General features: G+C 29.5%; 2 protein-coding genes across 4 annotated transcripts in view; one reads left to right on the top strand and one right to left on the bottom strand.

Moving 5' to 3' along the window:
• The window catches only part of LOC117177490 (succinyl-CoA:3-ketoacid coenzyme A transferase 1, mitochondrial), a 9729-nt gene extending 5770 nt beyond the window's left edge, over window positions 1-3959 (top strand). For both annotated transcript variants that reach the window (XM_033368224.1, XM_033368223.1), the window contains one exon: window positions 3497-3959. In XM_033368224.1, the coding sequence (XP_033224115.1) occupies window positions 3497-3687 (191 nt within the window). In that variant the 3' untranslated portion in view covers window positions 3688-3959. The remainder of the gene's footprint in view (window positions 1-3496) is intronic.
• Window positions 3784-14675, bottom strand: LOC117177489 (ATP-binding cassette sub-family G member 5). 2 transcript variants are annotated; one of them, XM_033368221.1, is made up of 6 exons: window positions 14517-14675; window positions 10454-10737; window positions 9776-10351; window positions 9468-9690; window positions 9188-9402; window positions 3784-4730 (listed from the first exon to the last, which is right to left on the bottom strand). In XM_033368221.1, exons 2-6 carry the CDS (start codon window positions 10692-10694, stop codon window positions 4063-4065), a joined length of 1923 nt encoding a protein of 640 aa, XP_033224112.1. In that variant the 5' UTR covers window positions 10695-10737; window positions 14517-14675; the 3' UTR covers window positions 3784-4062. The 2 variants fall into 2 exon arrangements, with proteins under 2 accessions (XP_033224112.1, XP_033224113.1); XM_033368222.1 differs by having other exon boundaries at window positions 10454-10722.
• Window positions 14676-14814: the final 139 nt, after the last annotated feature.

Genomic DNA, 14814 nt, shown 5'->3' with positions numbered 1-14814 from the left:
CCCCCCCCCCCCCAAATTATGTAGTCGAGACCTGGCAGCGCTAGGCCACTTACTTGTTACACGCAATTTTTTTTCAGTTATTGGGAATGGTGGTCTACCATTACGCCACATGGTGCCGAAAAATGGAACTATAAAGAGTAGGTACCATTTTAAACATGCATTTTAATTTTTGCGTAAAAATGGTTTTAAGATTTTTTGTGAAGCATAAAACAATGATTCAATACTAAAAACAAATATTCATCAGAAATAAATATTTTTAGATAGAATTTCCATCTTATACAGTGAAAAAACAAACTTTTGTGAAATAGGTTTTTAAAAAAAATACAATTATGCCAAGAATACGAATAATAGACGATTGGAATTTAAATACGAATTCTAACCTAACTTTTATATCTGATTTTTAAATAGTAAATATTTCATGTATAAATTAATAAAAATTTACTTTGAGTTCATTTTTGCTTCAAAATAGGTCCACTTAAGTTTATAATTTTTTTGAAAATCACAATAAAGAGAACAATAATTGTTTTTTTTTTTGTTTAGAAAAATATTTCTGTCGAAAAGTGTAGTTTTTCACCGTATAATATGTAAACTTCATTTGAAACACTTTGTTTCCGATGTAGACTTATTTTGATCATCCAATAAATACTTTAAACTTCGCAAAAAAAATGGTTAAAACACTTTTATGCACAAATTAAAATGCATCTTTAAAATCGTGTCTATTCTTTCTAGTTCGAATTTTTGTCACCAGGTGGCGTATCGCAGTTTAACCATTCCCAATGGGCCATCCATAAATATTGAATTTAATAGAAATACTTTAAATTCCTAAGATTTCAAGCTGAAATATATTGCATTTTCAAGAAAATGGTTGAATGTTCAACCCAAAAAGACGAATTAAAAAAAATTAAGTCTTAACAAAATAGTTGCATTAACAACCAAATAGATGAAATTTCCAGTAGATTTACGAGTTTTTCAAAAAAAAAGTTTAAGCTGAATTTTTTCGAAGACAGTTGAATTTTTAACAAAAACGTTATTTTTTCATCTAAGAAAGATAAATTTTCAATCCAAAAGGATTAATTTTCAACCAAGAATGATGAATTTAATAAAATAATAGAAAAATTTTCCCAAAATAATTCGATTTTTTACAAAATAGTAGAATGTCTAACCAAGAAGTTAAATTTTTAGCATAAAAATATATATTTTCAATCAAATGGTTGATTTTTCAAAGCAAAAAGATAAATCTTCGATCAGAAATTTTAGATGTGAAGACAAAAAGACAAATTTTGTAGAAGGCAGATGAATTTCAATCAAAAAAATTCATTTTCAACCAAGAAGGATGACTTTTCTATATGAATTTTTAACAAACAAGTACATTTTTTTAAGCTGAAAAGTCTAATGTTTTAGAAAACAGTTAACTTTTACATCGGAAAAGATGAATTTTCAACAAGATAGTTGAATTCTCAACCAGAAAGTTGAATTTTCAATAAACAGGATCAATTTTTTGCCCAAAAAGACTACTTTTCCACAAAATACGTGAAGTTTCTACTAAATAGTTGAGTAGTTGTATTTTCAAATAAAAACTGCGATAAAAAAACTTTGAGCGCAGAAAAATGTAGCTCAAAATTCTCTCAAATTAGTTTAATTTTTAATCAAAAAAGATTGTGTATATCAGAGAGGAATTTTGGAACCAAAAAGACAAATTTCCAACAACAAAATGAATTTTTAACTAAATTTCGAGCTAAAAAGACGAATTTGGTTGAAGGTAGTTTTATTTTCAACAAAAAAAAAGGTCTTATTCAATCAAGAAAGGTGGATTTTTATTAAAAAAGTACGAATTTCTACCAAAACAGTTGAATTTTGAACCAAAAGAGATGACTTCATCAAAATAGTAGAATTTGTGATGTACGACGATGCATTTTCAAACAAATGATCGAATTTTCAAACAACACAAAATTTAAAATGAGTAGTTCAATCGTCTATGAAACAGACGGATTTTCAATACGCAATATAAATTTTTTAACCAAAAAGACTAATTTTCATCAAAATATGTACCTGAGTTTTCTACCAAATTGTGAATTTTTCAATTTTCAAATGATAAATTTTTAACCAAAAATGGAATGGTTAAATTTTTAGATACAAAAATTAATTTTTAACCGAACAATGAATATGAATTGGCACCAAAATAGATACAATTTTAACCAAATAGTTAAATTTTCTTAAAAATAGTTTAATGTTTTACCAAATAATTAAATTTTCAACGTAAAAGTTAATTTTCAACCAAATAGTTTAATTGTTTACTAAATTTTCCAGTTTTCAAGCCAAACAGACGAGTTTTCTACAAAGCAGTGTAATTTTCAACCCGAAAATATGAAATTTCAATTAGAAGGATAAATCTCAGCAAAAAGCGCTTGTTTTTTAAAGTTGATATTTAAAAAAATACGAATTTCCAACAAAATATTTGAATCATCCACCAAAAAAGATGATTTATTAACCAAACAGTTGCAGTTTTAACCATAAGATGAATTATCAACTTAATTTTTAAATTAAAATTTCAATAATAGACAAAAAAAGCAAGTTGTCAACAAAATATTTCAACTTTCAACTGAAGAGATGAATCTTGAAAAAAAAAGAATTTTAGTTCAACTTTTTCAATTTTTGGTTCAACTTTTAACGAAGTGGTTGCATTTTTAAGCGAAAAATATGAGTTTTTAAACAAAGTATTTGAATTTTCAACATAAAAGTTATTTTCAAGCGAATAATAGAATTGTTTACTAAATTGTTAAATTCTTAAGTCAAAAAGACAATTTTTGTAACAGAGTTCGATTTTCAACGCAAAAATAAGCAGTTTTAACTAAAAGGATAAAGCTTCATAAAAAACGTATTTCTTAAGAAGTAGTTTAACTTTAAACCATTTAGTTGAATTTTCAACAAAAAGACGAATTTTCAGCCTAACAGTTAAATTTTCATCTAGAGAAAGTCAATTTTTAATTAAAAATATCAATGTTGACAAAAAAGAGTTTTCAACCAATTATTCAAATATTGTACATAACAAATTAATTTTCAGCTAAAACGATGCATTTCAAAAAAGAATTATTTTTAATAAAAGATTTCAACATTCAACTCAAAAGGTGATTTCTGAATCAAGAAGATTAATTTTATAAAAATGAAATTGTTAAATTTTGAACCACGTGGTTAAATTTATAACTAACTCATACTAATTCAGTACCAGACATATAATAGTATACTTTTCAACCAAAAAAATTTGGATCTTTTAAATGCTTTCTTTTAATTCAGTTCGCATTCGTAATGAAAAAGGAGAAGAAGGGAAAGTTTCTTGAAAGCAGGGAGAAAACTAATTAAAAAAGAGGGAAACCCCCATCGTTAAATTGGTAACGTAGTTTATGGACGACCCCTAACTTGCTATATTAAAACTAACTCTATTAATGCCTACATCTTTTAGCTAAATTTTTATAGAACTATTTTGATGCAACTTTTTTAGGACAAGAATGCGTGGACTTGATAATTACCGACTTGGCAGTCTTCGAAGTGATAAAAGGCGAAGGCCTGAAACTTATAGAAATCGCACCAAATGTAGACATAAGCGAAATCGTCAGCTCCACTGGCTGCGAATTTGCCGTCTCTGACGATCTCAAAGAAATGGGTCAAGTCTCTCTCGACGGCGAATCTTGAATTCCACCAGGTGAGCTTTGAAGTAAGACAAGAAATAATGGTAAAAATTGACCGCCGATTTGGGACTTGTTCTGCATTTATAATAACTAAAGTTCGTTTCTCAGTATATAATTTCAGTTTATTTCTGATTGATTTATGTCTCGAAAAACTAGATGTATTATTTCCTACAACTACAGTCAATGTGTATATTTTAATTTTACAGTCTTGTAAACAATTCTAAGCACAGAAAATATGTAAAAACTATTGTATAATAAATTTACGAGCTTAAGCTATTTTTACAACTTAGCGTATGTACATAACTCCGTGCAAGTATTGAGAATTCTTATCAGAGTCTGCATCATGAAGCTATATTACAAACATTTCTTATTCTCGAATCTATTCTCTAAACTTCGCTTTGACTCGAGCCGGAAGAGGCAAAAGATACAAAACACTGTTTAGAATAACAAGTCCGAGACAAAACGCCAAGGAGACCAAAAGGTTCAAGTTGACATTGAGAACCCTTGATAGATTTTCTCCTTCACTCGTAAAGCGTTCAATCAAGTACGTTCTTCCATCTGGGTATCGACAAAGTTCTTTGATTCCAGGACAAACTGTGTTTTCGTCGTATGCTAAATTTTGAGTGGCAGGTCTCTCAATCGCCAATTGATTCAAAGCCAATGAAGCATATCGAGTCGGAAGTGCTGTCGAAAGAGCCGCAAGCCATTCTGGCAAATTTCTGAGACTTCGCATCGCTCCGGAAGCGATTATAAGAGAAATAAGAGTTATGTAGAGAACTGTTATTGCTCCCGTCATGGGCCGTTCAATCACCATCAAAAAAGCAATTGTCACTTGCTCTGCTGCTACGTAACTCGCCCAAAGTGTCCCTGAAGTATGAGCCCACGCTGAAAGGTCCAGATCCAAGATGGGTACGAGGATTCCAATTGTGATTAGGGTCGATGTCAAACTAAGAGGCAAACTTAGAAGAGTGTAGGCTGTGAAAAACATCGCTCCTCCGTAGAGACCTTCTCGTTTTTCTTGGTAATACCTCGCCCGGAAACTTGGAACTGGAATTCAAAAATAAGGACAATTCAGTGCCAGATTAAGTATAAGACCAATATAGTGTGTGTCTTCAAAATCTGGAGATTATTTCAAATTTAAGATGGAAAGCCTTTTTTCCATTTCATTTTTTCATTCAACGTCACTTCTTTTCTTCTCTTAAGTATAATTTTGATAGAGAAAATATTTCCATTTAACAACAATTATAATTGTTATGAACAATTTTTATAAACAAATACACTTATATATTTTTAACAAGAAGATGTTTTATAATTGTTATGAACAATTTTTATAAACAAATTCACTTATATATATTTATAAAGAAAATCTCTTCCACAGGATCGAACAAGAATAATATCGTTAGAAGCAAATATCATTATTTCGCATTTTTAACACAAAAAATGGTTTTTCTCTGAACTTTATAAACTTCTTTTCATCCCAAAAAAAAGTTTTATCATCCAAAAGATTACCATCTAGTTCGACTTTCAATTAAGTAGTTGAGTTTCTAAACAAAAAGTGTGATTTTTCAACCAAGAACATTAATTTTCTACCAACAAATACGACTTTTTAACTAAATACATCTATTTACAACTAAATAGACGAATTTTTAACTAAATAGGTGAACTTTAACTAAAATTATGAATCTTTAACAAAAAAATGCATTTGTTAAACTGTTAACCAATTAGATGAATTTTCAACAAAAAATATGAATTTTCAGCCAAGAAGATTAATTTTTTACCAAAAGGACGAATGACCAAAAAAGTATATTAATTTTCAACTATAAAATGTAAATTTTCAACCAAAAAGGGAATAGTGAAATGTTCAGTTAGAAACATTGGTTTTCAGCCAAAAAGATGAATTCTTAATGAAAAATTTATTGTACGCATAGTTGATTTTTCAACAAAAAAATGAATTTTTGACTAAAATGATGAATCTTGAACGAGAAAAATTAATTTTGTACAAGGGAATTCAAATTTCAACCAAGAAGGTGACTTTTCAACTAAGAAGATTGATTTTCTATGAAAAAAGACGAAATTTCAACAAATCAACGAAAAAAGAGATGAACTTTGAACTAAGAAAGACTTTTCATTCAAAAGGAAAAACAATATCAACTAAATTGTTGAATTTTCAAGCCAAAAGTGTAAATTATCTAAAAAACAATTGAATTTTCAATAAAAAGTAATTTGGTAAAAAATGGTTACATTACAAACTAAAAACGATCAATTTTCAACCAAAAATGGAATTGTGAAATTTTTAGTAAAAAAAATTAATTTTTTAAGCAAAAAAGATGAATTTTCAACGAAGAATGTAATATAGTTGTAATTCAAACCAAAAATTGAATAATTAAACTTTGAATTAAAAGAACTCATTTTCTACAAAGAAGATTAATTTTCTACCAAAAAGACAAATTCTCAACAAAATATATGAATTTTCAACCAAATAGTTAAATTTTTAACTACAAAATATAAATTTAAAACTAAAAATCAAATAGACCAATTTTCAATTAGAAATATTAATTTTAAACAAAACAGATGATTTATAAAAAATGTAATATAGTTGATATTTCAAACAAAAATGGAATAGTTATATTTTCAATTAAAAAAAATGCAACCAAAGAGATGAATTTTGAAATGAAACGATGAAAAACCAGGAAAATTAATTGCGAACACAGGAATTCAGCTTTTAACCAATAAGATAAAATTTCAATTCAGAAGATTAATTTTCTATGAAAAAGACGATAATTCAACAAAATAATAGAATTTTCAACCAATAAAGATTAATTTTCAAACAAAAGTGGAATAGTGAAATTTTCAGTAAAAAAAAATAATTTTCAATCAAAAAAAATTAATCCCCAGCGAAAAATTTAATATAGTTGATATTGAAAAAAATAGAATTTTCAACTAAAATTGAGCCTCACGCGATCAAAACGGGACACGCTCGAAATGCCATTCAAGTCGGATTTTCAATTTCTTTGAATTTAGATATGCTTAAAAAAAATTGAAAATGTGGCTTGAAAAAATCAAGAACGAGAATAACCAAGAGGCCAACTGAAACCCAAGTCATTTCTAGCGTGTCCCGTTTTTATCGCGGGAGGCTCAATTATGAATCGTGAACCAGAAAACCTAATTTTAATCAAAAAAATTTAACCAAAAATTTGAATTTTCAACAAAGACGATTAACTTTCAATAAAAAAGCTTATGTCTATTACAACAAAATAGTTGCATTTTCTTCTAAAATAATATAAATTTTGAACCAAAAATGGAAGAGTGGAATTTTCAGTAAAAAAAATTAATTTTCAAGCAAAACAGATTCATTCTCAACGACAAATTTAATATACTTGATATTTCAAACAAAAAGGGAATAATTAAATTTTCAGGTAAAAGAAAATATTTTCAACCAACAAGATTAACTATTTATTTATTAATCCTAATTATTTCTGCCAGGAAGACGAATTTTTAACTAAATACGTCCATTTTCAACTAAAAAGATGAATTTTCAACCAAGAAGATTAATTTTCTATCAAAAAGACAAATTCTCACCAAAATATATGAATTTTGAACCAGATAGTTGAATTTTCAACTAAAAAGTATAAATTTCCAACAAAAAATTGAATAGTGAAATTGTCAGTTAGAAAAATTAATTTTTAATAAAAAACATGCATTCTCAAAAAAAGTAATATTATTATTCTTTATTACACCATTAAGCCATTTCCCTTTCGGAGTAGGCATGACTCACTCGGTAAGGAAAGGAGTAATGTGGGAAAGGGATAGAGAATTTTCAGATTGATCCAGAATTATCGTGTTATTTATGTAAATAACACGTTCCTTCCGCAACACTGCTCCGACCCAGGTTGCTGATCAATCTCTCTAGCAATCACCCCAAGTGAAGATCCTCACAAAATCGTTATGTAAGGTTCTCCACTTGGGTCCATTAGTGGCCAAGGTCTTTTGTTTCAGGCGTCATTCACTCTACTGACACTCTTTTTATTAACTAATTGCCGCCATACTTTCCTGTTCTGGCATACTTCTCTAGCTTCTTTTATGTCCATGCATTTTTTCATACAGCTCTCGTGATTCTGTGACTTCTTATGCCTCTTCTAACTAGGGTCTCATTCACACATTCTAACCATTCTTTCCGTGGTCTACCTCTGGGCACGCTACCATTTACTTTACCTTGATACACTTGTTTCGTTAGTCGTTCATTTGGCATTATCTCAACATATCCGAACCATCTTAACCGATTTCTTTCCCATGTGTCTACTAGCATCTCTTCTGCACCACATTCTTTTAGAATTATCTCGTTACTTACTTTGTCCATTAGGGATTTCCCGCTTATTATGCGCATGAATCTCATGTCAATTGCGTTAATTTTACTCTTATCTTTTTCTTGATAAGTCCATGACTCGCTACCGTATAGTACAAATATAATAGATATTATAACAAAAAATGGAATAGTTAAATTGTCAGTTAAAAATTAATAATTTTTAACTAAAGGGATGAATTTTTAACTAAATTGAAGAATTTTCGACGAGAAAAAATAATTTTGATCAAAGGAATTAATTCAGCTATTAACCAAAAAGATGAATTGTGAAATAGGAAGATTAATTTTCTATGAAAAAATACAATATTTTAACTAAATAGTTAGAGTGGTATCGAAAAGTTATGTAATTTATAATCAGAGAGCAATTTTCAAACCAAAAAGAAGTGTTTATACAAACCAGTGGAATTTTCCTCACAAAGAATTAATTTTTTTACTAAAATAGTTAAATTTTCAACCCAAAGTTAAATTTTCGGGTTGAGCAAATAAAAATGTTCTGCGTTAAAAAATATCATATAAGTTAATTTACTTACAACATTTTTTTATTTAAATTGTTTATTGTTTAAAAACAAGAAGTGACTCCACTTACAAGAAAAATTCGTCACGTTCAAAAATGCGAAATATCCTGTAGAAAATCAAAAGTTTCAGAGTTCATAAATGCGATACAAGCGAATTTCTTTATAATAATTATTTATAACAATTGTACTTATTCTTGGTTAATTATTAGTCATGATCAATTATTACTTTTACGTAATTCAGCGACAAAATCAGTATAAATAATGCATTTAAATGCCGAAAATGCGACAAATGTCAGCTTACCTATTAATATGTTTTTAAGCAAATACAAAAATGAAGTAATTTCATCTATAATGAATATTTCATTTAGTGCAGACTATGTACTATTTTTATGTGCTTAAAAAATTTATCAATAAACGGAGCCAAGTAGGTAGTATAAATATACAAAATTAGGTTTTTTTGTTGGTTTTTAACTCAAATAACAAATTAGTGATTTTTTTAACTCGGCCTCTGCAGAATATTAAAAAAATAATAAGCTACCCCTAAGTAATTACGGCCTAGAGGCTCAAACTTCCTTCATCTGGCACTGCAGTCATTTCTTAGATTGTGAAAATTAGCGGTTTAGACTTACAGAGAAGAGCAGTTGTGGCGATTCCTGCTAAGTAAAAGAGAGTCAAGACGTTGAATACCAAACCGCCAGTCTGGAGGAATATTCTTGATTGATAAAGACTTGAATTGGAATAAAGAATGCTAAGCAAGGCGATCGAGAATGGCAAAATCAGAATTCTCGCTGCAAAATGTCCCAAGCCGGATTTGTTGAGAGCAAAGGTTGTTGCCATACCTCTCCTGAAAAAGATCCCTTTTAATTCGGATAATTATTTCCTAATTCTTTAAAAAAGCTTTATACTCACATATAGAGTGCGATCAGAGTTGAGAAACATCCTGGCTTGATTCCTCGACCCAAACCTTTGTGAGCCATTCCTAAAGGAGACTCTTTAACACTCATCGGATCTTCAGGCGTGTCTTTCATGTAAAGAACTCCTTCGATCTTGAATTTTTCCACCAGGACAGAGATCTGTTGATTCGATTCTAAAAACCTGTCTCTTGAACGACGATCCACAGTCGAAAGACACACTGTGAATTTGAAATTGAATTTTTAATTCTATTTCCTAGTGTCAATTTATTATACAGATTGTCTTTGATGACTTCTTTTACTTACAGTAATACATGAGAGGGTTTTCCAATTCCGGACAAGGAAATCCTATATAAGTAAAATAATCAAGCATGCTTCTAGTTGGGCCAGAATAAACTACAGCGCCCAAACAAAGAAGAGCGACTCGACTGACGAATGGTAAAACATCAGATCTGGGTGTTTCCATAGTTAAAACTACAATAGATCCTCTTCTGGTTACGTAGGACCACAACATCGAAACTATCAGATAGGTATTTAAGGGATCGGTATCCCAAGTTGGTTCGTCGAGTAAAAGTATAGTTGGGTCCTTAGCAAGTTGGACTCCCAACATGAGTCTTCGATATTCAGGTCTTGTGAGGTCACTCACTGGTCTGTTTGCAACCTGGGACAAGGCCAAGTCTGCAAGAGTTTGTCTCACCCTGGCATCTCTGTTGCTTAAATTTGCAAGCCAGGTCGCGTAGGTCAACGTTTGACGGACTGTAAGACTCGGGAGAAGATGACAACGATGGGCCACGTATCCTCCATGTCTTCTGAACAGCTCTGGAGTCAACAAGCTGCCGTTCAAAGTCACTCGGCCTCTTGTCTTTCCACCTGCTCTTCCAGCTGAAGAAAAGTAAATGTAGGTTTTTATTTCAGTTTTAATTCTTTTTCCCCCTTAGTTATGCTGCATTAGGTAATTTTTGTATGGTTGGTTGTGTTTATTACCAATGACATCTAAAAGAGCCCTTTTTCCAGAACCCTTTGATCCTAAAATTGCGAGAACTTCTCCTCCATGGACTCTGGCTGATACGTCCCTCAAAATTGCTGTGGGTTCAGATTTTCCGAAGCAACTACTTTCGACAAGTACAGAAGTAGAATGGAATATGTTTGATATGTCGAGGACACAGTCTGAGGGATGCATCTTGTATCGTTCTCTTCTTAGAGGTTTTCCACAAGAACAATTCATTCGCGGCAGGTTTCCTGATGGTATGTTACTTTCGAAACAAAACCTGGTTTTAATTAAAGAATAAAAATATTTTATCTCGCTAGAAGTCTTTACACTTCTAGGAATCTGCTATAATATTTCGTTTCATATTTCAACAGGTTTGCAAAAAAGACGGAAGACATTCCATTGGTGGCTAACCAGAACTTTGCACTTATTTGAAGAATCAAATTTTGTTTACAAACAAAAAATGAAACTAGTCCTAGGAAAAATAACTGAATAGATTCTTTCTATTCTTTACTATTTTCTATAACTGCAGTGGATTTTTGAAATAATTCTTGTTCATTTTCAGTATTTCTGTAAGAAATTAAAATATTATTTTGATTCGTGCGATCATTTGATCACCGGAAATATTCATTTTTTCCAAACATAATGATTCGCTTTTTCATTTCTTTCTTGCATTTTCACCGAAAATCTCTTAAAAGAACTTTTCGGAAGCAATTTGGATTTACAATCTTCGCATCAGTCAATTATTATATTTTCTATGATGAATTATCAGAAAATGAGCCAACATAACAAAAGAATATAAGTGCCTTGTATTTCACAATATTAAGACATTGTTTTTGTTTGAACAGTGTATAATTTTATTTAAATTTAAACCATTTCTGAGGCACTTTTCGTGTTGAAGTACCTCTTACAATTATAAGTTTCCACTGGTTTCATCACGTCTCGTTAAGAAAATTGTAAATCAGGATGTTTAAGTTTTAACACGCATAAATACAAAATTTGTATGAGTCTTTCAATAAGGCTTCCAAAAATACATATACTTTTTGTGTTACTCGATAGGACCCTTATAAAAAAAACGCTAAACTTAGCTTGTTTTGCAAAAATACGCAATTTTAGTAGTTTTTGCAGTCTTTATGTAGTAATTTTGCATTGAGCGCAACCGAGTAACAAAACGATTTTCACATTTATGGTGCACAAATACACGAGATACTATAGACTTAAAAATTGTTATTTTCGTTCTAAAACTTCAGATCAGATGAAGAAGAATACTCTACGTAATATAGTAATGTTTTTTGCACCTTGTATGAGTTTGTTTTATCAAAATGGAATCGATAATTATAATATTAATTAATAAGTGTTGTTACTTTATTCTCATCAACTATAAATCAAACATTTACCTTGAACACATAAATAGAGCGAATATTGGCTGATGATATACAATATATTTGTAAATTTTAAGTATAGTATATTTTTTTCGTTATGCTTGTAACTAAGTTAATAATTTTTGTATGTTCAGAAAAATAGTGAACCGAATTGATTTTTGAATTTTATGCTCTTTCAAAAAACCAATTTTTTTTTAAACTTATATAAATTTCGATCTAATTGAGTTAATCTTCGTTTGCTTTTTGATTCCGATAGCGGTTATCGCCTTCTTTCGAAATCCGCCGCAAAATTTAAAAAAATATACATTTTTAGGGAAAAAATACTCCCTGCCTCAAAAACAGTTTAGTTCTCATAAATCTGATAGGATAGAAACTCTATATGTAACAAATAAAAAGGTTGGGGTTTCCAGAAAATATTTTTTACTTTTTTCAAAACCCCACTTTTTTCCCTCAATATTTTTAAAAAGTTTCTGCTAACATAATAAAGGCATTATATCAGTTTTATATGGGATAACACATTTTTAAGGCCAGGAACATTTTTTCAAATATACTTTTTCTTTCTTTATTTTAAATAATGCTAAATGTTTGGTATTTTTTTTAGAAGATTTCTAAATTTTTTAGCTTTCATCTGAACGTTTTTTTTGCACCTTTCGGTATTTCCGATGAAAATGCGAAAACTTTATTATCCAAAAAAATTTTTTTTTGAAGTGAAGCAATTTTAGAACGAAACTAAGGAGATATATAGTATTTAAAGTTCCCCTGGCATTTAAAATTAACACGGAGTTTGAAATGGGAAAAGTTCGGTTTTCAAAAAAATGGAAGAAAGAAGTATTTGTTATTAACTTTTTGTAAATAAATATTATTCGCCTCTTAAGGAATGTTTAAGGAATAGTTTTCACCAAATAACTTTTAATGTTAATCGCCCCCCTCCAATTGCCTTGTATTGTGCCCGAAAAATCTCCCAAAAAATGAAAAATAGCCGTTTCAACTCAAATTCATGCTGAAGACGGTATTTAAAAAATTGGGTTCAACATAAATTATTTTTATTCGATAAGTGATCAGTTTCAAAGTATTTTATAATTAATTTTGAATTGTTTAAACAATTTGTATTCACCTTAAAATTGTGAAACGTGTTTATTTTTTGGGATAAATGATACAGTTGATGAATTTCAAGAATAATATTTCTTGTTTAAGATATTTTATAATTATTCAAATAATTTTCATGTGTTTGAACAATTTGTACCCATTAAATCGTAAAAAATTATTATTTTCCTCAATTAATTCCACAATTAACGAAAGTTTAGAATAATATATTTTTTAACGATATTTGGAAATTATTTAAACAATTGTCATTTGTTGAAACAATTTTTTTTCTCCTAGAAATCTTTAAAAGTTACTACATTCTGAAATCAATAACGCAGTTAATGAATGCTAAGAGTGAAATTTTGTATGAGAGACAGGTTAAAAATATTTGAATAATATTTATTTGTTTGATCAAATTTTTTCCCTTGTAAATATCGAAATGTTACTATTTTATTGAATTAATGATGCAGGTAATGAATGTCCCTTTTCATACGAAAGGTGGAGAAAAATCTTGTTTTTTCAAAAAATATAATCTCTTAGGCTATAGTGTTTATTATTCAGTAGTTTCTTATTTTAGAAATTATACCTTAATATTTTAATGAATGATCAGTTTCTTAAATTAGAATTTTCTGCATCTTCACTATAAGAAGAAGCCAGTAATATTAACTGTTTAAATAGTTTCAAACTATCTTTCACAAAAAATATTACTCCTAAAATTCATTAATTGTGATACTGATTTAAAAACATAGCTTTTTACGATTCATAGGATTGAAACATTCTTTAAATGAATACAAATTGTTTAAATAATTGTCAAATGATCTAAAATAAAAAATATTACTTTTAACATTCGTTAATTGTGTTATTATCTCCAGAAAAAGTAACTTCTTACGTACCCTTTATTCCGAAAAATAATCACTTTGCATGATGTAAAGGTAAAATAATAGTTAAAAAAAAAACAAATAATACTTGTTGAAACAATTGACAATTAGTTAAAAAATACTTGGAAACTTGCGAATTATCGGTTATAAGTCATTAATTCCGAAAAAATATTTTAAAATACCGGGCGCAGTAGAATGAAAGGGCGTTGGAGGGGGGGGGGGTTAAAATAAAAAGTTAGTGGGTAAAAATTATTCCTTAAAAGGTGAACAAACTTCATTTTACAAAAACTTAATTACATCTACTTGTTTTTTTTTAATAATTTCAAAAGCCGAGTTAATATCAAAAGGCCATAACATTTTTGGTTCACCCTTGTAGTATATTTTACTATCCATCCCTAAAAAATGCAAATTGAAAAAATGGACTTTTTAAGAATTCGAAGGTAATTAATTGTAAAAAAATAATTTTAAAATTATAAAATACGTGTCACTTTATTTTTGCTCTAGAATGTTGCCTCAATGGAAATGATATTAATGAATTAATCAAGAGACTTTTTCATCAAAAAATATTATCTAATAGACTGAACAATTTATTGTCTTAAAAAAGTATTAATTTATAATATTATCCAAACATTGATTATATCTCTTCTAATTCTCAAATTCCATCAACACTAAAAATGATATCTTCCGGTTAAAGATAGAAAATGTTCATTATATACCCATCAATCACTCATTTTTTTCAGTCTGTCTTTCCTTGTCCCCGCATCTTTGACTCATCATCGACTTGTCTCCGTCAGCTGAAGAACTCTCCTCGTTCTCCAAGCTGTCCAAATCCCCAATGAAAGATGCTGAAACCGGTACCGGAGGTGTGGTAAAAAGTGCTGCTCGATCGGCAAGGAAAAAAAATAACTTTGATGCTTCGACGGCGACCAGCTCTGCTAGACATCAAGAGCCATAGGCCACGCTCATGGTACTGCGATGCGAGCACTGTTGAATGCCGGTGAATACGTAAATGCA

The sequence above is a fragment of the Belonocnema kinseyi genome, chromosome 7 (genome assembly GCF_010883055.1).
Source record: "Belonocnema kinseyi isolate 2016_QV_RU_SX_M_011 chromosome 7, B_treatae_v1, whole genome shotgun sequence".
Taxonomy (NCBI): Eukaryota; Metazoa; Arthropoda; class Insecta; order Hymenoptera; family Cynipidae; genus Belonocnema; species Belonocnema kinseyi.
This window is presented reverse-complemented; position numbering and strand designations above follow the sequence as displayed.